Source organism: Bombus pascuorum, chromosome 2 (genome assembly GCF_905332965.1).
Source record: "Bombus pascuorum chromosome 2, iyBomPasc1.1, whole genome shotgun sequence".
Classification (NCBI taxonomy): Eukaryota; Metazoa; Arthropoda; class Insecta; order Hymenoptera; family Apidae; genus Bombus; species Bombus pascuorum.
The window spans coordinates 2,334,492-2,356,786 of NC_083489.1; the positions used below are offsets into that span (position 1 = coordinate 2,334,492).

General features: G+C 33.0%; 2 protein-coding genes and 1 long non-coding RNA gene across 6 annotated transcripts in view; 1 reads left to right on the top strand and 2 right to left on the bottom strand.

Moving 5' to 3' along the window:
- Positions 1 to 12,899, bottom strand: part of LOC132916264 (alpha-tubulin N-acetyltransferase-like) — a 31,856-nt gene extending 18,957 nt beyond the window's left edge. The window contains exon 1 of one of the 2 annotated variants that reach the window (XM_060976116.1): positions 11,931 to 12,899. In XM_060976116.1, the coding sequence (XP_060832099.1) occupies positions 11,931 to 12,034 (104 nt within the window). In that variant the 5' untranslated portion in view covers positions 12,035 to 12,899. The remainder of the gene's footprint in view (positions 1 to 11,930) is intronic. The other variant, XM_060976117.1, reaches the window with a different exon arrangement.
- A 2,148-nt stretch (positions 12,900 to 15,047) lies between these two features.
- On the top strand, positions 15,048 to 22,227 carry LOC132916260 (probable cytochrome P450 4aa1). Of its 3 annotated transcripts, XM_060976106.1 has the most exons (12): positions 15,065 to 15,160; positions 15,630 to 15,666; positions 15,735 to 15,974; positions 17,229 to 17,397; positions 17,560 to 17,937; positions 19,042 to 19,099; positions 19,216 to 19,751; positions 20,573 to 20,752; positions 20,833 to 21,671; positions 21,788 to 21,844; positions 21,950 to 22,024; positions 22,106 to 22,227. In XM_060976106.1, the coding sequence occupies exons 3-9, from the start codon at positions 15,951 to 15,953 to the stop codon at positions 21,015 to 21,017; spliced, it is 1,530 nt and encodes a 509-aa protein (XP_060832089.1). In that variant the 5' UTR covers positions 15,065 to 15,160; positions 15,630 to 15,666; positions 15,735 to 15,950; the 3' UTR covers positions 21,018 to 21,671; positions 21,788 to 21,844; positions 21,950 to 22,024; positions 22,106 to 22,227. The 3 variants fall into 3 exon arrangements, with proteins under 3 accessions (XP_060832090.1, XP_060832089.1, XP_060832088.1); XM_060976105.1 differs by lacking the exon at positions 15,065 to 15,160 and having other exon boundaries at positions 15,623 to 15,666; XM_060976107.1 differs by lacking the exons at positions 15,630 to 15,666; positions 15,735 to 15,974 and having other exon boundaries at positions 15,048 to 15,160.
- Positions 19,355 to 20,368, bottom strand: LOC132916270 (uncharacterized). The gene is made up of 2 exons (XR_009660064.1): positions 20,000 to 20,368; positions 19,355 to 19,648 (listed from the first exon to the last, which is right to left on the bottom strand). It is a non-coding gene; the product is annotated as an uncharacterized LOC132916270 (long non-coding RNA).
- Positions 22,228 to 22,295: the final 68 nt, after the last annotated feature.

Below are 22,295 nucleotides of genomic sequence, written 5' to 3' on the forward strand. Positions count from 1 at the left end.
AGCTTCGTTTTTTCTAAGTTATATCTTTTATGTTGCACGTGCACGTGACGTAAAATATTTTCGAAGGGAAAAAGACAGTTTGTTGATAATTCTACCTGGATTTCCCAATTACATATTCACTTGGACGTTGTCGTAAATTGGAAGGCGTGGTTTACAACTTAAATAGCACGAAACAACCGTTCTACTTTCTTCACGGTTCTCTTTCCTTTCTTTATTTCGTTACGTCTGGTCAAAGAAGTCTGTTCTTTTTCCTTTCGCTATATAATTCCATTAAATTTACCAAGAGTTACGAATCGAACGATTTGAAGCGTATTAGAAAGTTCAAACGTAACTTGGATTTTAACTTCAACTTAGATCGTAATTTAGACATTGCCACGAACTTGGATAATATTAAATTTCATATCGACGACAGTCCGCGTACGATAAATTTTCGTTCTTATCACAAATGATGAACAAACGTTGTTGTTTTCCACGAGTTTCGATACGTAGAATCGCAAAATTGGTTTATTCCAAGAAACGCATTAAGTCTGACTTGCAGGAAATTGGATCGTTGCTAAGCACCAGAGATAATACAATTTCCATCTTTCATTCCACTTACGATTGACCTTTAGACTTGATCAAAGAAAGTAGATTATTTATCGATAAAAGAGAATTTTGCGGTGTACGTTGTTCTTTCTTTCCTTCTTTATACAACAACGCTTATTCTATTAGCAGATAATAAATCGTAACCAAATTTTACGTCAACGATATCTGTTGCCTGGTATCGTGAAATATAATCAACGATACAAATTGTTTTGAAAAATCGATCAATGTGGACAATTTTTCAAAACACTTGAAAGAGATCCAATTATTCTTACGTACTTTTCCAATCATGTTCGGTTCAATTTGCTCGAATGAAATTTAAAATAAATTAGTACGTGATTATTTTATTCGATTATAAATTATTATGGAAGATGGTAATCCAATTAGCTTTACTAATTGGTAACTGCAATTAAGTATTCGATCTGTTGTAATTGCCAATTTGATAGATCAAACAATTGAACCCTATTAACAACTTTCTTCCTCAAATTATCCGTCGATTTTTATTACCTTTCAACGTCTGAACGGTAAAAATATTATCTTTAAAATGTATTTCACTTACACGTGTCTCTTCTAATGACTAAACTAATGTAAATGTAAACTAACGTAATAAATCTCCGTGTTAAAGTGGCGAGCCACTTTTATGCGAACGATAATTCTACCCCACGCTTCACGTTCGTTAGTTTACAAAGTATCTTTACGCGATTCGCGATTACGCGCATTGTTCGTTCGTTTGACCACGCGATTACAAAACACAACAAGTCCATTCAACGTGTTTTCTTTAGTCCTTTTCACGATAGCTCGTAAATCGATTACGCAATGCGATTATACGTCGTCGGTCCGAAATTAGCGTCTGAGTCAGCAAGACTCGACCGTACGGTTTGTCTTCTGGTTCCGCGCGCCTGTCCAGGAAACTGAAAACGCGTGCAACCGATGGCACGTTCCACCTGTCGATCGAAGTAAATAAAGGACACTCTAAAATGGTAACAGCATCTGTCCATGACACGGTCTTACATGTACACCTTTAACTTCTCCTCGTAACACGCTTATTATAAACCGTTTCAAGTCATGAAATTTATCGTTATACCGTATATTCACGTATCATAAGTTAATTCGTTATAAGATACGACCCAATTGCAGCACTGGCGTCGCGCCAATGTGATATTATTTTGCAATGCAAATGTACATCGATTATCCTGACTGCGCTATGTAGAGACATTAAATGCAACGACGATGGACGATTGCGAGGATGATTGCGCGTGATCGCTGGGATCAGCTGCAAGTCTACCACGCGCCTCATAAGGACAACAGAAGCAGCACCTTTGAATCAAATTAATCAAATTAAGCGTCGATGATCGATCGCCTTAACCCGTTCGAGGGGTTGCCAATACCAAAATTTTCATCTGATAATTCCTTTATTTCTACCAGTTCTTCAATTTGTACGCTTCGACCTCTCTTTACATTCGATTAAGAAAAACGCGCTTAATGACGTAAGAAAATTAGTAACGCGAAAGCGTAAACGATTTTGTAATTTTAACCGTTTCAGTCCCAAGCAGCGCGATCGCGCTTTTTACATTTTGTGTCGAAAAATCTCGGTACATTTGAACGCTACGGACGACTGACGGTATTTTGTATTTCATTGTCATGTCAGTAATTTTTATTGAACTTGAAATATTTATAAACTAATAGTACGCGTATATAATAATATAGATGTATTTTACAAAAATAACAAATATGACGAGCTTGTTTCTATTCGCAAACGACTAAGACAAGCGCTATCGCGCTGTTCGGGATTTTTCGACCCTGTCTTTTCAAAGACTCCTGAGACTCAAACGGTTAAACATCGTCTCTTGTTTATCTTTTGCCTTTGAGTGTTGAATTCTAAAGCCTAGAAGATCGAACTATTTTCTCAAAATAATAAGCACCTTGTGGATGATTTCCTAGACCGTATTTGTCACGCGAAGGATCAAAGGATCGAGAAGACAAATTTGTACATGTTGGTATAGATATAAAAGGAAATCCTGAGACTCAAACGGTTAAACATCGTCTCTTGTTTATCTTTTGCCTTTGAGTGTTGAATTCTAAAGCCTAGAAGATCGAACTATTTTCTCAAAATAATAAGCACCTTGTGGATGATTTCTTAGACCGTATTTGTCACGCGAAGGATCAAAGGATCGAGAAGACAAACTTGTACATGTTGGTATAGATATAAAAGGAACTCCTGAGACTCAAACGGTTAAACATCGTCTCTTGTTTATCTTTTGCCTTTGAGTGTTGAATTCTAAAGCCTAGAAGATCGAACTATTTTCTCAAAATAAGAAGCACCTTGTGGATGATTTCTTAGACCGTATTTGTCACGCGAAGGATCAAAGGATCGAGAAGACAAATTTGTGCATGGTTGGTATAGATATAAAAGGAACTCCTGAGACTCAAACGGTTAAACATCGTCTCTTGTTTATCTTTTGCCTTTGAGTGTTGAACTCTAAAGCCTAGAAGATCGAACTATTTTCTCAAAATAATAAGCACCTTGTGGATGAATTCTTAGACCGTACTTGTCACGCGAAGGATCAAAGGATCGAGAAGACAAATTTGTACATGTTGGTATAGATATAAAAGGAACTCCTGAGACTCAAACGGTTAAACATCGTCTCTTGTTTATCTTTTGCCTTTGAGTGTTGAACTCTAAAGCCTAGAAGATCGAACTATTTTCTCAAAATAATAAGCACCTTGTGGATGAATTCTTAGACCGTACTTGTCACGCGAAGGATCAAAGGATCGAGAAGACAAATTTGTACATGTTGGTATAGATATAAAAGGAACTCCTGAGACTCAAACGGTTAAACATCGTCTCTTGTTTATCTTTTGCCTTTGAGTGTTGAACTCTAAAGCCTAGAAGATCGAACTATTTTCTCAAAATAATAAGCACCTTGTGGATGAATTCTTAGACCGTACTTGTCACGCGAAGGATCAAAGGATCGAGAAGACAAATTTGTACATGTTGGTATAGATATAAAAGGAACTCCTGAGACTCAAACGGTTAAACATCGTCTCTTGTTTATCTTTTGCCTTTGAGTGTTGAATTCTAAAGCCTAGAAGATCGAACTATTTTCTCAAAATAATAAGCACCTTGTGGATGAATTCTTAGACCGTATTTGTCACGCGAAGGATCAAAGGATCGAGAAGACAAATTTGTACATGTTGGTATAGATATAAAAGGAACTCCTGAGACTCAAACGGTTAAACATCGTCTCTTGTTTATCTTTTGCCTTTGAGTGTTGAATTCTAAAGCCTAGAAGATCGAACTATTTTCTCAAAATAATAAGCACTTTGTGGATGATTCCTTAGACCGTATTTGTCACGCGAAGGATCAAAGGACCGAGAAGACAAATTTGTACATGGTTGGTATAGATATAAAAGGAACTCCTGAGACTCAAACGGTTAAACATCGTCTCTTGTTTATCTTTTGCCTTTGAGTGTTGAATTCTAAAGCCTAGAAGATCGAACTATTTTCTCAAAATAATAAGCACCTTGTGGATGATTTCTTAGACCGTATTTGTCACGCGAAGGATCAAAGGATCGAGAAGACAAATTTGTACATGTTGGTATAGATATAAAAGGAACTCCTGAGACTCAAACGGTTAAACATCGTCTCTTGTTTATCTTTTGCCTTTGAGTGTTGAATTCTGAAGCCTAGAAGATCGAACTATTTTCTCAAAATAATAAGCACCTTGTGGATGATTTCTTAGACCGTATTTGTCACGCGAAGGATCAAAGGATCGAGAAGACAAATTTGTACATGTTGGTATAGATATAAAAGGACTTCTTAATTTAATTATCAACGAATTGTAATAATTATAATCTGTCCTTTTGTTTATTCCTCTCCAGGCATACAAAGCCGCGATGTTGTATTTCGCAATCGTTAAAATAAAAGTTTCTAGAACAAATATTACCGAGCGACTGTGCTCGAAAAGACATTAAAGTCGACATCGCGCTGATGTTTGTGCATGCATATGGAGAGACAAAACATCCATTAAAATATTTCGTATTCCAGCTGAGCGCTAAACCTAAAATATATTTTCCCATTATCACATGGGAATCTCGCAAAGAAGGCAAACAATCTCAACCGACCATGAATATCTTATCTGGAAATCTGTTCGCGTGCTATTAAAAATCGTGTCTCGCTATGTAAAGTAGCGATGAGTAAATACAAAATTATTCTTCTCGTATTGTCTCGTAGTAAACGAGTGGCAAGAAACCCATTAAAATACGTCCTGACAGAAGAAACTAAATTCCAGCTATCGGAATAACGTTAAATCCAGAATGGTAATCTTGAAACACTTATCAGGAATGCTGAAATACGTAGTCGAGCGTATTAAGAATGTCGTTGAGGTTTTATCAGCGATATTTCATCGAGGCACGAGACCAGCTTGCATTAACTTTTACTCGGAATCTCGCCGAGGAACGTCATCGAGAACCAGTAAAACGTGAAGCATGCGAAGCAATTGGTTAAAAAGCAAAAAAGAAAGAAAGATATAAAAGAGAAATAGAAGTAGCTGAATCATAAAGTTTCAACGCTACTTTCACGAGAAAAAAAAAGAGATCGTTTTCATGAATATGTATCGGATACGTGAATCATCTAATCGATAGACGCCGTGAAATCGTAGAGCACTCGTTTTCTAAAATTATTATCGAGTGGCTAGAGAAAATTGCTTTCGACTATTAATTATCTACGGATTGCATTAATTTTAGAAAAAAGCAGCGAGGAAAGTTTCCAGTCGAGTTTTGTAAACATAGAATCAACACGAGCGTGAAGATGTTGCGGATTGGAAGTTTGGTTCGAGTCTGTTGCATTTCTTCAGTCGTTTTCGCCAATTCCGTTCTTCCAACGTTGAAAAATATTTCGAATTTCAGAGGAATATGAGCAAATTGTTAATGATTTTCTTGTTTCGTCTTTATTTCCTTAAAACGTTGGGAACCTTCTTCGATGCTAAAACAAGACCAAGGTGGAAATATAAAAGTTCAAAGATCCTAGCAAAGTAAATATTAACAACGATTGTGTTAATGGAGAAAAACATTTGTATTCTTCTAAAGACAAAGTATTTCAAGCCTTATCTTTACCACATTTACGGGACAAAATATTTGCCAATTCTTTAGTATGTTACTTTAATCTATTTTAGTATCGATATAGCTTGATCGTTAACGATATCGACCAAATATGTTTCTCAGACAGTTCTCGATAATTTCCCTCCTGAAACGTTCGGCTGCGATTACAAGTGCCTATTACTTTGCTGACACAACACACTTTGCTACTTTGCTCGAACAATACAGGCGAGATTTAAATTGGCACGATAAAGTGCCGTGCGATGACGAAGTGATTGCTAACCCCATAGCTTAACTACATGGAACGGAATTGCGTGAGATTTATAGGGAGGAAATCATCGTTTAATCCTTCGTACTTGATAATCCACACTGTATTTCATATTATATGTTATTTTTAATACGATGAATTTTATAGGAAATTTAGTTCTTCGATGAGAAAAGCAGAAAATATACCTGAAATATAAATTTCTATTAAATAATAAGAAGGAAAAATAATTCAAAAATATCTTAAGGAAACTTCTCTTATAGAAATAAGTTATTGCATGTGTATCATTATGTATATGCATACTCTGCAACTTTTACCTTGCGACTTACTCCGTTTTACTTTTCACGATCTACGGAACATGTATTTCATGTTATGTAGGTTAATGTTATGGGCGATCCTCGTTGGGCAAATATTACGTGTAAGTGTAAGTTCGACGAAGAATCAAGGTGATCGAGGAAGTCGATCCTGTCGTTCGTTCTCGTTCGATGAAAGGCGTGGATGTTACTTGCTTTCCTTGAGGATGTGAACCTAAGATAAAACTGATCGAGAATCTTGAGACTATTTGGTTCGTAGGTAGATTTCAAAATTTCCCACAGAGTAAATCTTTGTATGTTGATCGATATAAACATTGATATTAATATTTCTACAATTTTAATTGTATATATCGTAATTATTCAAAGTATTCAAAATTGATAGATATTAAATTTGACTTTAATTAAATACCAATATCGTGCATTTAATCTTTCAATTCTTTCGATTTGAAATAAGAAAGAGATTCTTGTATCGTTGTATCCTATATCGTTGTTATGGACAATGACACGCGATTATAAAACAACGTTTCAAAAATACAGGAAATATCTACACGTCGCTAATGTTAGAGAAGATTTTGCGGCTTTGAGACATCGATTTCAGTAGCTCGCACGAGAGATAGAAATAATTATTTTTTTTTTATTTTATTTTGGTTTTTTTTACAATTTGTCCTTATGGACATTTGGTAAAGTGTTATATCTTATTGGTGAAAAAAAAATAAAATAAAAATAAATATAGCATGTGGGTGGCTACCCCCAGCGGGATGCCAGCTTCGTTTTTTTTAAGTTATATCTTTTATGTTAGAAATAATTATGAACAATGTTCTAGAGACTGCATCGTCTCGCTAAATATCGTTGGCACCGTGTGCACGGAAAAGCTGGCTAAAGCCAACCGAGATCGCGACGTCAACAGCTCTGATTCGAGAAACTTGGCCCGACTCATCTAGGACACGAGACAACGTAACTAAAGATTCTCAAAAATCGAAAGTCCTCCTCTACGGAAGCCTAGATATCGGGAGATGCCATTGAAGCCATTCGTAGCACGAGTGGCCCAGCCTTAGTTACCTGGAACACCTTGACCTTGACCTGAGACACTCACTACTTTAGAAACCCTATTACAGTTATTCAGAAATTGAAGAGCTCATAAATATTTAACCCTCACTGATTCTAATGATCCATTTTAAATGAAATTTGACACAGCAATAAATTTAGAGGCAATCGTCATAACTTAGATAAATAATAATTATAGTCCCAAGGAGCCATGTCTAGGCCATGAAGCTACGTATAGACCTATGTAATAAGTTTTATCAAAACCAGTGAGATCCGATGGCATGAGATTGGGATTAAGTTTGGATCAAACTGAGACTATGGAGCACGACGAATTCGACCAAAGGTATCAAGATCAGAGTCAATACTTGGAACAAAAGAATTCTTGTTTTACTTAGGACTTGAGGAGTACTGATCAAATTTACTTGTCACGATACAAAGGCTGGTATCATGGAGATAACTACAACTTGGATAAATCTAGTCAGACCTATACAAAGTATGACGAGTCCCAATTGAGATATGTAGTAACTTGAGGTCTCAAGTAGTTTTAACAGATCCCTCGAGTACTGAATGGTTTCAAATAGAATTGAATGGCTCGTGCTTTAAATAGCTCTAATCGTATTTGTAGAATTCTAAAGTTCAAAAGAAGAATTTCAGGATTCTTGGTGCATTGAATGTGTATACATATACTTTTAATAAAATCCTTCGAGCTCCAAGAAATACTCTAACTAACCAAGTCAGATATACAGTCTAGGTATACAGATATATTTTTTTTTTTTTTATTTTGGTTTTTACAATTTGTCCTTATGGACATTTGGTAAAGTGTTACATCTTATTGGTGAAAAAATAAAATAAAATAAAAATAAATATAGCATGTGGGTGGCTACCCCCAGCGGGGTGCCAGCTTCGTTTTTTCTAAGTTATATCTTTTATGATACAGATATATTAGGTATATTTCTGAGTGGATTTTTTAATCTTTAAGTTGAGTTACCCTCTAAGCCTCTATCGAAATCTCTCATATGCTACGTGCAAGAAATCTCTTACATTGTAAGTCCAAGTGGAAACATGTTTATTGTTCCATCTGCAAATCTCGTATATTCTACGTCCAATCGAAGATCAATTAGCATATTTCAAAGTCAATGTCACGCGTGATATTTTAGGAAACCACAAGGTATTCAACATTTTAATTTCAGGTCCCATGTTCGTAATACCATCTACTCTAGCGCACTATGGCAGTAATTTTCATACGAGGAATATTAAAAAGTTAAGATCACGGTAATCACTGAACTCAGATCTTTGCGATATCACGAATGAGCGGTGATTTAGCATGCGACTAGCATTCGGGGAAAACGGCGACATGTTTTATTTCAGTGGCACTATTTTCTTATATTCCTAGAATGCACGTGATATGGCGAGCAAATAGCATTAAGAAAATATCTTTTTATCGAGATTTCTATCACGATTGTGGAATCAGGGAACAGAGAGAATAACCATGGTGATATTTCATCATACACTTCCGTGAATGTTCCGACTCACCGTTCAAGAATGCAGACTTGCAAACAGTACTCCAGCGTAAGAAATTCAATTCTAATGTAACGTTAAACATTCTAACAGTGTGAAAATGCGTTTCAATTAAACATGCTAATTCGATATTTAAACGTATTCTATCGACTTTAGAATATGTATTTTGAACAACTACTTTGAAATAATACGTACTGTCTATAAGTAAAAACATTTGAAAGTAATTTTCATCGAAGTAATATATAGTAGAAACAGAACTTAAAGGACCAGGTGTAATTTGTTTCCTAGCGCATTATTTTCAGCTGCTCGGCAACCCTGTTCCAAACGCCCACGATTCCAAACGATAAAACGAGTAGGGTCTCGTGGAGACAAAGCGAGTGAAACCAAAGTGTTTTCTGCGTTATACCAACTCTTTTGTGTAGATAGTTTCTTTGATGCACAGCTATCGAACCAAGCTTTGTAAATACACTTTACGCGTATTAATTTAACCCTCTATAGTGTCTTATAACTTGAAAGCTTATACGTTTATCTTCTTTTTCATTTCAATTTATTTGCTTAATAATTACAAAATTGTTGTATTTTAATAACGTGCCATTATATTGCACCACATAAAAGATATAACTTAGAAAAAAAACGAAGCTGGCACCCCGCTGGGGGTGGCCGCCCACATGCTATATTATTTTTTATTTATATTTTTTTTTCTTCACCAACAAGATATAACACTTTACCAAATGTCCGCAAGGACAAATTATAAAATAACCAAAATAAAATAAAATAAAAAAAAAATTATATTGCACCTAACTCTTCAGTAGCTAATAAATAAAGAAATCAACAGAATAAAAAGTGGAAAGTTGATTGAAATTGGCGTTTGAATGAAAAGATAGAAAACAAAATTTTTTATTATATTTATATTGGATACTACATACGTCTTATGTCCAAACATATTCATCGGAACGTTCATCTCAGAAACCAACATCATCCGAGCTAACGACGTATACGATTCCTTTATGTACATCGTCTATAACGTGATTATCCTATAAGTTATCTCAACTGTTCCTTATGCAACGATTTCGTGCAGCTGAAAAGAGCAAGAAATCTAGAAAATTACATGTGTCGCCTATAACGTGATTACCGTACAAGTTTTCTCAAATATTCCTTATGCAATGGTTGCGTGCAAATGAAAAGAGCGAGAAATCTAACCGGTATTCGTCGACTTATTACGTGTGCACTGGTCGACGGAATATTAGATGTGTTTATTGGTGAAGAAACTTTAGATTTGCAAATGTTAAATCCATTGGAAGCCAATAAAAGGCAACTGGCCGGTTTCCTCCAGCCAATACATGGTAAATGGCTCTTCCCTGCATAAGTATACGCCAATATTATGCATTTTGGTACGATCAAAGTAAAGTAATATAACGAGTATATAACGAGTGTGATTACCTTATCACTAACGTAGTGAGTGTTCTGTCCGTTGATTAGTACTACGAGATTCATAGGATAACGTTGAAATTTTCAATGTAATTAAAACGAAAACAAAAAGAAAAGCAGGGAGAACTACGATATTACAATAATAAACGATATAAATGTAATCTACGTATATATAAAAGACAAACTATGTATGTATGTATGCATGCATATTCCTCAAAGTGTTCTATAGCGTTCAACGTACCCGCATCAAATTTGGCGTGAATATTCTTCGACACCATAGGAATAATACCTAAAATAATTCCTAAAATCCTCGTCTTAGGCCCAAGCAATTTATCGTGTAGTAATTTAATAATTTTCAATGATTTTAAGAGATTTTATGGCTGTTTTCTGGATGATATTAAAATTTGTTGTTTGTAATATTAATTAAAAAAAAAATGGGAAGTAAATTTAGACGAGTAAGGATTTAAAGAAAGATATAAATATTTAAAAAAATAATTCTATGAAGATTTAGCTCATCAAAAGGGATTGAAAATCCCTAAACTCCAGGATTCAAAAGATTCACCCTTTGAAAAGCCCGGGCAACGACGGATACACGCAGCTAATATAATATAAACTATAATTGATTGAGTTGCAACATAAATTGCTTTTGTTTTTATATTCATTAGTACACGTGTAATATATTTGTAAAAATAGAACGATTTTGTATTACAACGTACAAACCAAAATATAATTATTATGTTATCATGTTTTATTATATATATTATACTTTATATAAAAACTACATAAATATATATAGAAAAATTTCATATTCATTTTGAAGATCAAGCTATATTTTAGTATGAGAATTTGTCTATAATGAAATACTATATTTACTACAATATTATTATCAAAACGTGGTAATATTTTAATTCTTATGATTCTTTTGTTTATTATTGCAAATGTTTATATTCTAAAGATCCGCAAATCAAATGAAACGTTTTATCGCGAAATTAAAATATCCAAGATTACAAAATTATTCGAACTGAATAATTTCATAAGAATAACGAGAAAAGAATCGATTTAAAAAAACAACAATCGTTACGCGTATCGTGTAACAACGATTCTTAGATGGAAATATCCTCGAAGAATTCGAGCCACGCCAACGCGTGTGTTTGTTTCATTGACATTTACTTTCGCCATCGATTTAGCAGTAATATCGGCCAATGTGACAGTGTCAATGCGCTGAACGGTGTCAAATATGAGTTTATGTACATCGCACCAGGTTGGACTGATTATGTTCCAGGAAGTGATTGGGACGGGAAGAATTACTACAAATAATTATGTCCGGTGTCATCAGTGTAAAGTGAAAGTACCTATCGTGTATGTTTCGTATTACGATATAACCTTGAAGGTGACGACCGCGATAAATAACCTCTTACGGTGTATCGATTTTTCTCACTGTCGCACACCTAACGCTCTCGTTCGTCAATTATTTGGAAATATTTGTCACATAACCAATGTATAATCAAATATTTGTAGCTTATTTTCTTTCACATAACAAGCTACAGTGAAAATTTAATATTTCTTAAGATGAGATTTAACAAAATAGAAGTATATTAAGAGATACAACGATTATAAATTGTAAACAAATAGAAAGGTGTAAGTCATAAGATGGTAATAATAATAATAATAGAAACACTCACTTCAATTCACGGCGATCACCTCTGAAGTCCTCTGGAACGAGGGTATGCGTGACCTTGTTGATCTTTCTGGGCAAGAGTTTATTTACGTTGAACTTGAACTCCATCTCGACAGGTTTTTCACTGCGTTTCACTGCGATTTCCACGTCGCAAAATACGTTCAACGAACGGGTCCTTAACCTTTCGACGCTGCTGTCACTTTACGCGATCTACCACCTTCCAGTTTTTTTTCGAAACTGTCTCGAACGATTCTCCTGAATATGGCGGTCAATGGCATCCACCGAGCCAACTTCACTGCATCTTTTCCGGGGGAATTACGATATTATAACTTTGCGCTCATCAAAATTGTTCATGTTACACCAACAGCTTTTCTTGATTATCAAACTGTTCGATCGTTTATTATGTGTCACTCTCGTTGTCACACGACGTCTCTTGTTATCACGTGGTTCTATTCCTTATGATGACTTCTATATTTGATTCTTAATATTTCTGTGTTCTTAGTGTCGTGTATTTGATGTTTTGTTTGTAATGAAACTTGTTTATTACGCTTCCGACAACTTGAAAATGACCAGTTTCCTTGACACGATGACGAATGCTTTACATCAGACCACAAACGTTTCCTCGAATCGATCAGTTCTACACGGACGTTAGACTTACTTGGCAATTCGTAACCGACTGATATCCATAGCTGCTGTGACGTCGCTTTTTTACTAACACGACTAATAATGAGTAAGTTGCAAGAGAAGTTAGGTGATATGCTGTGGTATCGTTGACGATGTGACAGCTAACCGCGTCGAAGAAACACATCGAAATGGCTGGATACTTTTGGATAGTTGAATAACTTCGGTGAATTATCGTACGGCTAAGATATTCAATGGTGTAATTAAAAAGAGAAATTTAATAATCACACGGCGTTTCACCTGACGAATCGGTGGAAGTCTCACAGTTTACTGGCCAGCGGTACGTTCAATTTTTTCCTGAAAGCCGCGAGTCGCGCCGAGATGCGCACGCACCTGAGAGCCGCGAAGCATGACGATATTTCACTGCGCATGCGTAATGTTCTTCTTTTTCGTAAAAATCATCAGAAAATTGTTTACTATATTAACGTGATAATGTAATAATAATTAGTGATATCTTTTGATTATAAATATTTAATTAAATATATTAGGAATTATGAGTCTCGTTTAATATATATAATCATGTATATATTAATTATACTATATTTTTAGATGATATAATTATCATGCGAAATATAGTATTATATAATATATCTGCTATCTTACGTTTGTACTTCCATAATTAACTCAATGTTATCCGATCAAATTCTGTTTATTCTGATTTCATTGTTATTTTCTAACATGTTTCTCCCTATGAACACTAGATGTCGTTAAAACATCTTCATTTTATAGCTTGGAGAGATGTGAAACAGGTTGCAGGCTTCAGGCGAAAAGCAATGGATCGATGAAAAGCTACTTTTTGTTTTCATGAAAATCAAATATTGAAATAAACACATATAAAATAAATTATTCATGAGGAGTACTTACAATAAAAATGTCAATGATATAGTTGAAAATTTAGAAATAAAGAATTTACATTAGATATTGAATAAATTTATCTCGAGAAAATTAATAGTCGACGGAAACCTTTGATTTATAGTACTTAATATTAATTTACATCAGATATTGAATAAATTTATCCCGAAGAAAATTAATAGTCGATGAAAACCTTTAATTTGTAGTATTTAATGTTAACGCGTTATTGAACGATCACGAATAAATTCACATTTGTGCATTCATACATAGATAGTGTCACGAATAAACTTACTTTTTATGCACAAGACATAATTTATTAGATTTATGCAGGATAGTCAATGTCACACGTCAAATTTTACATAAAATAATCGGTTTGGTTAAAAAAATGTTTTTAGTAAAAGATAAACATGTAGATAAACGTACTTACTAATCCGCTAAGGTAATCTAAAATTTGCGCGCGCATTTATGGTGGTTCTCATGGTGGCAGCTATATTAGGAAATTATATACCTAGTCTTATCCAATATGATGTCATAAAGTAAATGAATTTAGAAATCAAGATACTTAGCTCAACAGCGTATGAGGAATGTGGAAGCTTAAGTTGAGAAATCAAATTCCATGAAATGGAAAACTAAAATAGGTAGCAGTAACATAAGAAACATAAAAATTCCTTGATGTAATTTTGAATGGAATGATCCAATATCGTAAACATAGAACAGCACCATAGAGGTAATTGTAAACGTGAAGATTAGTATGTATGTTTCCTGTTTATGACATTACAATTATTTCATAATTTTAATTGATTACTTGTAATAATTTTAATTTGTAAATTCTTATTTTCTATAGCAAAGACTGTCTATCGTGTACAATAAAGTAAAATATACTAAACACAAATTGCAAGGATAATTGCAATTAGAATAATTGGCAATCGTCCAGCTTAGAAATACGTACGTATGTATATCGTAAATCACAAATAATTATATTCGACATCTGATTTGTATTTGAAGAAGATCGTTAAGGCGGGAGAATTTCAAAGTAAATAAACGCGTAACAGTATTTGTAAACCATTCTATTTCAAGGTCTTCGTATGCCACCATCATCTTATATAAATTTGTTTTATAGAAACCACATGAAGCCCTACATTAAGTCCAAAAATGAAGTACCGTCTATTAGTAGAATAAAGCAGTTTCCACTTAGGTAATTTTTATTATTGATCCATTATCGCTAGTTTTATATAACAACAGAAGTTCCTTTACCTACTATTAATAGATTCAGTCACGTAATAAACGACTTATTAATTACAATGATAATACACGTCTCTATAACATTATGATAACTTATTCATCCGAAAAAGTTTTCGAGGTTCCTTCCTCTCGACTCGACCCTGACAGGAAGGATGCGCGTAAAGTATCATCTTCGGTGCTCGATGCTCGCCTCTCAGAAGTTGAGCGAGAAAAAAAATGTTTTATAAAGCACGCCTGCACATATCAGCGATACGTGATTTGTTTGTGAACTGCTTGTTAATAGACCCCGTAAACACATCACACTTCGTATTCCATTACACCTATATAAACCACTACTATTCATCGGCGAGGGTTTAGTTGGCCGATTACTTTAATCTTGTAGTGAGTGTAGTATGTGAAGAGCGATTCGTTTTATTTCACGTTACAAAGGATTATGATATTCCTATGGTGTTCTTAGAGGTGAGCGAAAAATAATTTTTAAAATCATCGTATGGATATGATGTGATAAACTTAATGAATTAATAAATAGACAACGGATATTTGTGCAACTTAATATGTTTACGAACACTATTAAAGAAATGAAATGTAAGCAGGAATTTACTTGAATACACATAACAAATACTCTTTTGCAGATATTTTATATACTTTTGCATTTTCAAATCGTCTATAGCTGCATAAAAATCCACGCTCTACTTATTAGTGCAGGAGTATCAGCATTGATTCAAATAAATGAATATGTATTGTAATCGTATTTGTATATTGTTGCGTTAATTTCAATCGAATCTTATATGTCATTGGTAAAAGTAAGGAGTGTTTCGACTTGAATCCATGCGCGTGTCCCTGATTCTACTGGAATTTTATATCATGTAGTAATATAATTAATAAGAATGTAATTAATAAGAATGTATCTTTTCATACGACGTGATAGCGAAGAAGTACAAAGAATCAACGTGTTGATAAAACCGGTAGTCTTACATAGTTAATGAGATAATGACATAATACATACGCAGGTAAACAGAAAATACATTTGTAGGGATGAAATTAAAAATTTACGCGACTTACAATGCAAAGTATGACGTATTCAAAATACATTATGGACTTTGAGCAAATCTTGAGTGATCCATAACCTGGTGGGAGTAGGTGCTTAAATAGGATACGCCGCAGTTCCATGTTGCAGTCCCAAACACACATTTTGTCAAAAAGTATTTTACTGTATCGATAATATAAGAAATTGTACATCTAAAACAATATGATCGTTACAACTGAACAAGTAGTAAGTGACGACAAGTATTCTGTTATCGAGTTTAGTGATTAAAATTCCGTGAAGTTCGGTTTTGCGCAAGTTAGTTGTAAGGAAACGTACGGAATACGGTTTTGTGCTGCGAATACTTACGCGTATTTTCAATTATTCATTCAGTTTCTCATTGTTACTATTATCGTTATAATAAGAATGCTTTATATATATATATATATAAAAGCATATATAAGAAGCATATATATAAAGCATATATATATATATATATGCTTTATATATTTATATACGTTATATATAATGCGTTATATAGATTCGCACTTTCACAAACAGAAATAGGAATACAGGACCAAAGGAAAAACGAAAAAATTCGCCTGCTGAATATTATTCTACGCGCTTTTACATTTTGTACGAATCCACCTGTTGAATACTACTTTATGTATTTTCCAACAATCTTGTGTATTCGAGTTTTCTAAGTATATAAAAATAAGTACATAAAAATCTGTAGTCTAGCTATTATTATCACAATTTATTTCTGATCGCAGTAGCTTATTCTTTGTTGTGATACATTGTTATTCGACTGGCATGAGCACGTAGACAATAACACGTTTCTATGAACCAATTAATAGAAGATCCAGCTTGAATAATCAATGAACGTAATAAAATAATTTAACAGATGTCTGTATTAAACGGTTTTCAAACGAACATGTGCAACTCTCATCGTTTCGTAATTTTAATCCTTAAGATATGAAAAATCAACGATGTACTTAATATAAACTTGAGAAGTTTATTAATATAAAAAAGAGAAATAATATCTTAAAATGACTGAATGCCAAACTAATCGCAGTCTATGATCACTGACATAATGCTTTATATTAACTAGAAAATATTTTAGCCTGTTATTGACCAGATAGTTTGGCAAAACATATTTTAGAATGGAGTAAATGCACATGCAGTTACAAGCATGTTGCAAGACGATGCCTAAGACGTTCGCTAAGAAGTTAATTTCTTTTTCGCTTTGACAGTCGAAAATAGATTAACTACGGTATGAAAATATAATAGGTGCAACATTTTAAAAATAGTTGATACGTCACTTTTATTTTGAAAAGTGGCGAAAATAATGTTAAAAGAAAATATAAACATTAAATATTTCATGTACTTTACACATGAATGAATCTTTAGTTTCGATTTTAAACTTGAATTTTATAAGGATTAACTTGTTACAGAAGTTAATAATAGAATACCGGTTTGTTTCTTTTTTTTGTGTTTTACCAGTGGGTGCATACACCGGGTGAGGCGTGGGTATACCTCGTCATTTTGGCCAGTATTTATATTCTGTACATACTGAAAAATTATATCAGATGTGTCATTCATGTTTCTCGACTAAACGGCCCGAAAGCTGTTCCGATTATTGGAAACGTATACTGTGCTCTTGAAAAAAATTGTAAGTTACTAATACTCGGTAAATTTAAACAAATTTTGAGAGATTAAAAAATTAACGTAGAAAATAAATTTGCTAAATAAACGATCAAAATAAATAAAGTACAAAGTATGTTTATTAAGTTAATGATAAAAATATTAAATTAAATTGTTATGTAAATTTCAGTCCTTTATAGATTAGCCAATGAATGTAAAATTTATGGACGTTTTGTTAAAGTATGGATAACAATATTGCCATACGTGGTGCTTATGGAGCCAGAAGATGTCCAAATAGTGCTCAGTAGTATGAAGCACACGCGCAAGGTATTTTTCTACAAATTGCTAGATAATTTCCTTGGGAAAGGTTTGATTACAAGGGACATGGAAACCTGGCGGATCCATCGAAAAATTTTACAACCTGCTTTTCATCTTCATATTCTCGAGAAATTTACGAATATCTTCGCGGAGCACGCAGATAGCCTGATGAAAAGGTTTCTTGAAAAGAATGACCAAGAAATCAATATTACTACTTTCATTAATGATTCCGTTTACAATATCTTGAGTGGTAAGTAAAAACGTGTTTAATGTTAAATCATAAATTGTTAAGTGATGCGATGATACAAATTAATTGTTTCTCCATAAATTTCATAAATAGCTGTTTACTTGTCTCTTCCTTTCAACGTCTTTTAAAAATTGTAGATACTTTTTATAATTACAATTAATATATAAAAATATATCATATAAATATATAAAATTTATAATTATAAGTATTCTATTCTTTTATTAAACATACTATTACAGACGATATCTTCTCTTCCATTTTATATGCCATAATTATGTTCCTGATAAGGTTTAATAATAAGTATTAATTACAAGGGCTACTGCATTATTTCGCATTCAAATGAAACGTACATATTTTACATTATTCACGATCATTAATCTTTTGTAATACACTGTGTCATTTGCAAGTAATTATGCAGAAGCACAAAATTTGTACTTGGAAAAAGTAGTACTTTGTGAGGTCGTCTATAAATTATGTCTTATTCAATTTACATAATTCCATGCAAATGCATTTTGTGTATAGATTGCAGAGTCAATAATCTCTTAGCGGAAGCATTCGTATCCTTCTGCAAAATATCGTAAATAATTTGCACAATAATTTGTTTATTTATGATGATATATATCAAATATTCGGTAATACAGTGATTATATATGGCAAAATCCTTTAAATTAAAAAATCGCTAATGTATTATGGTTTATTATTAAAATTCTACTAGACTGACATCTTCTTAAAATATTGCACAACATGTAAAATACTAAAACATTATCATATATATTATTATTATCCGTCCTGACATACTTATTGATATATTGCTGAAAAGATTTTTATTATTAATAGCGTTGACAAATTTTTTATTCAATATGCAAACAAAATACGAATTCCTTTACCTAAAAAGCTGATGTCTGATGAAATTCTCAATATCATTTGACATGTGAAATAAATTTTAAGTTAATCCAGTATCCAGAGTTAGCGAACGAGTCATAAATTCTCATTGGAAAGCTTCTTACTGCTGTACAAATATTTTTGAGCGTACATGTATTTTGAACGTTGCGTTTTATTTCTCGGAATGACCCTGTAATATTTGAAGTAATTATTAACTGTTTGCAGAAACAGTTTTGGGAATAAACCAAAAGACCAGCGAAATGGACGATCTGCCTTTCCGAAAGTAAGAATCAAAGATGCATGCTTTTATATTTTTTCCAGCCCTGGAACATACGATAATCTTTGTTAGCAATTAGCGATAGAGACAAATAATATAGTATGTCTGAATTTTCGTTTCAGGGGACAAATTATGCTTCTATACCGAATGATGAGGCCTTGGCTATTGGTAGAATGGATTTACCGATTAACAAAGCATGGTAGAGAAGAACAGAATCAACGAAACGAGTTATTCGATACTTGTTTTAAAATGATGAAAGAAAAGCGCGAGCTTTTACGAAATAAAAAATCTGCATCTGATGATCAGACAGAAGAGACAAGAAAAATGTCTTTGCTAGAATACATGGTGGAAATAAACGAAAAAAATCCTTGCTTCTCCGATAAAGACATCGTCGAAGAATGTTGCACGTTCATGTTAGCTGGGCAGGATTCGGTTGGCACCGCGACTGCGATGACGCTCTTTCTTTTAGCCAACAATCCCGAATGGCAGGAAAAATGCATAAAAGAACTCGACCAAATTTTCGATGGAAATCCAAAATTGCCTACGATAAACGACCTGAAAGATATGAAATGTTTAGAGATGTGCATCAAAGAATCGTTGAGATTATATCCTAGTGTACCGATAATAGCCAGGACACTGGGTGAAGATGTGAAAATCGGTATAACCTAAATCTTTTTTCTTTATATAAAATTGAAGAGTTTTCTAAAATGACGATCTATAACCCTATGATACCTTCTACTCAAATAGTTCAATTATTATGAAACTTTTATTCATTTTATAACTGAGAGAAAGAAGCAAAGTTCAAACTAACTAATACTAACTCAAAGCTAATATTAACAAAACTTTATCTAGAAAGTTTCTTCAATTATTAGGCTTAATTTAAACGATACAAAGCTATCTCCTCACCGATCTCAATGTTCTTGGAATGTATTGTTATAATTGTTGAGGTCATCACTATGAATAACTGTTTTTTCAAAAATACATTTGGTATCATGTATGTCGCGTGAAATTATCGACGTTTTATGTCCTCATGAATTTTAACGCGATCTTTTTTAGTATTATCGCAGTAATATATAAATAACCAAAGAAAAAGAAATAATAAAAATTCCAGTCACTAAATTCCAAATAGAAGTAGGAAAGCAGTAAATAGGGTTAAGCTATTTAACTGGTGGCGCTCGCGTAGGAAACACGGTTATAATTTGCACATGCACTCGCATACGCAATAATTATAATACCTAACGTACAATTTTTTATAAAATATAGGAAGAGGGTACACATAAACATGTTTTAATATATAACTTGAAAATTAAGACCGGGCACGCATTGTATGTGTAGGAAAAAGTTGTTCGGAATGATGACTCAACATATTCAAATCGGAATCCGTGAGGAAATACCTATATGACAGTTTCACCATTGTTAGTAATATAAGACGTCTCTATAAAATTTAAAATTACTGTATAACATCAATGCGCATTTTAGGAAAGTATGTGATACCAACGGGTTGTAGCGTGTTAATATCCCCATACGCCACTCATCGTTTGCCGCATCATTTTCCAGACCCTGAATCATTTAAACCTGAGCGTTTCAATGCAGAAAATTCCGAAAAGAGGCATCCTTACGCTTATATACCTTTCAGTGCTGGTCCAAGAAATTGCATCGGTATGAAACAGCTTTTTAAAAAACTGGCGTTATTATAAATTTTAATACTTTTTATTTAACTAAATCATTTATTCGTTCAGGTAATAAGTTTGCGATGCTCGAAATGAAATCTATGATTTGTGCAATTCTTAGAAGATGTAGATTACAATCGGTCCCTGGAAAAGAGGAGGTACAACCGAAATTTAGAATGACAATCAGAGCGCAAGGAGGGCTTTGGGTAAAAGTTATTGTACGCGATCAGACGCCAAAAAGTGTTGTAATATAAGTGTAAATTATTGTTTTAATATATTTAATTGTGTAACAATCAGTATATCAGTTAAAAAGGCCTTTTTTAAATGTTGAATAATTTGACGAAATAATGTCGTTAAAATCATCCTTTAATGGTACAAAAGCCTTTCTACCATAAAAGTCATTTACATTTTTATGGAAAGATTGAATATGTAAAAGAAGTAGAAGTATGAAGAAATATTTAATAAGTGCTAGGTAAATAATTTTTTAAATTACGGTCTTCAATGTGAATACTATGAATCATATGTATGTATTTTATTTAGATATACGTTGAATAAAAACGAAATTTAACATATATTTTGTAAATAGGATTGGAAATTAAAAATAAAAATCATAAAAAAAGAAATCTCATTAATTAAAAATGTTTAATTAATATTGAAACATGTTTAAACATATGTATATTATACATATGTGTTCTATAATATAATACTTCTGAAGTTAACGCTACTTCGTTATTGGTGCTTCCGTATGACGTGGTATTAGAACGAACTGTCAAAGTACGAAACTCGCAGTTGAAGTTATGTTTATATAAACGTGATCAAGCACTATTTTATAACCGAAATAGATATAAAAACAAATTAAACAATATCTTTTATAAAATAATCGTGAAACATGGTTTACGTATCGAATGGTAATGAAACTAACATGAGTGAAATTTCTAACATTGTATAATGAAAATTTCTTATAAATATTTATATGTAATTAAAGCATTTGTTGTAAATACAATCATAATTAATAAATTTTCAGATGGAAGCCTCTTATGTGGTACTCCATTGCATTTAAAAGTGTTTAGATTTTTCACAGGTATAATTTTCATGATTATAATGTTGTAAGTAACCTATAACATTTCCTATGATTTATTAAATTGACAAAGAAGCAGATGCGTAATTGAATAAATTATTTTTATAGTTTTAAAACATTAATCAATCCTAATATGAACAAATATGGAAGCGAATATACAAGAGATTATAGACCTGGATCTGGGTAAAATTATAATTTTTAATATAACCGTAAACAAAATTTTATATTTTGGACATAATGTTAAAATCATGTTTTCATATGTAGACCACCACGTCCACCAACTCGTAGATTAGGAAGACCTAACACAGGACATACTGTTGATATTCCATTTGGAGGATGTAGTAGTTGTGCTAGATAAAATAAAGGCAAAACTTTACAACAGTAAAGTAATACCATATAAAAATTTTTACGTTAATGCTATAATTATAACATGTTCAAAAATGAAATTACTTAA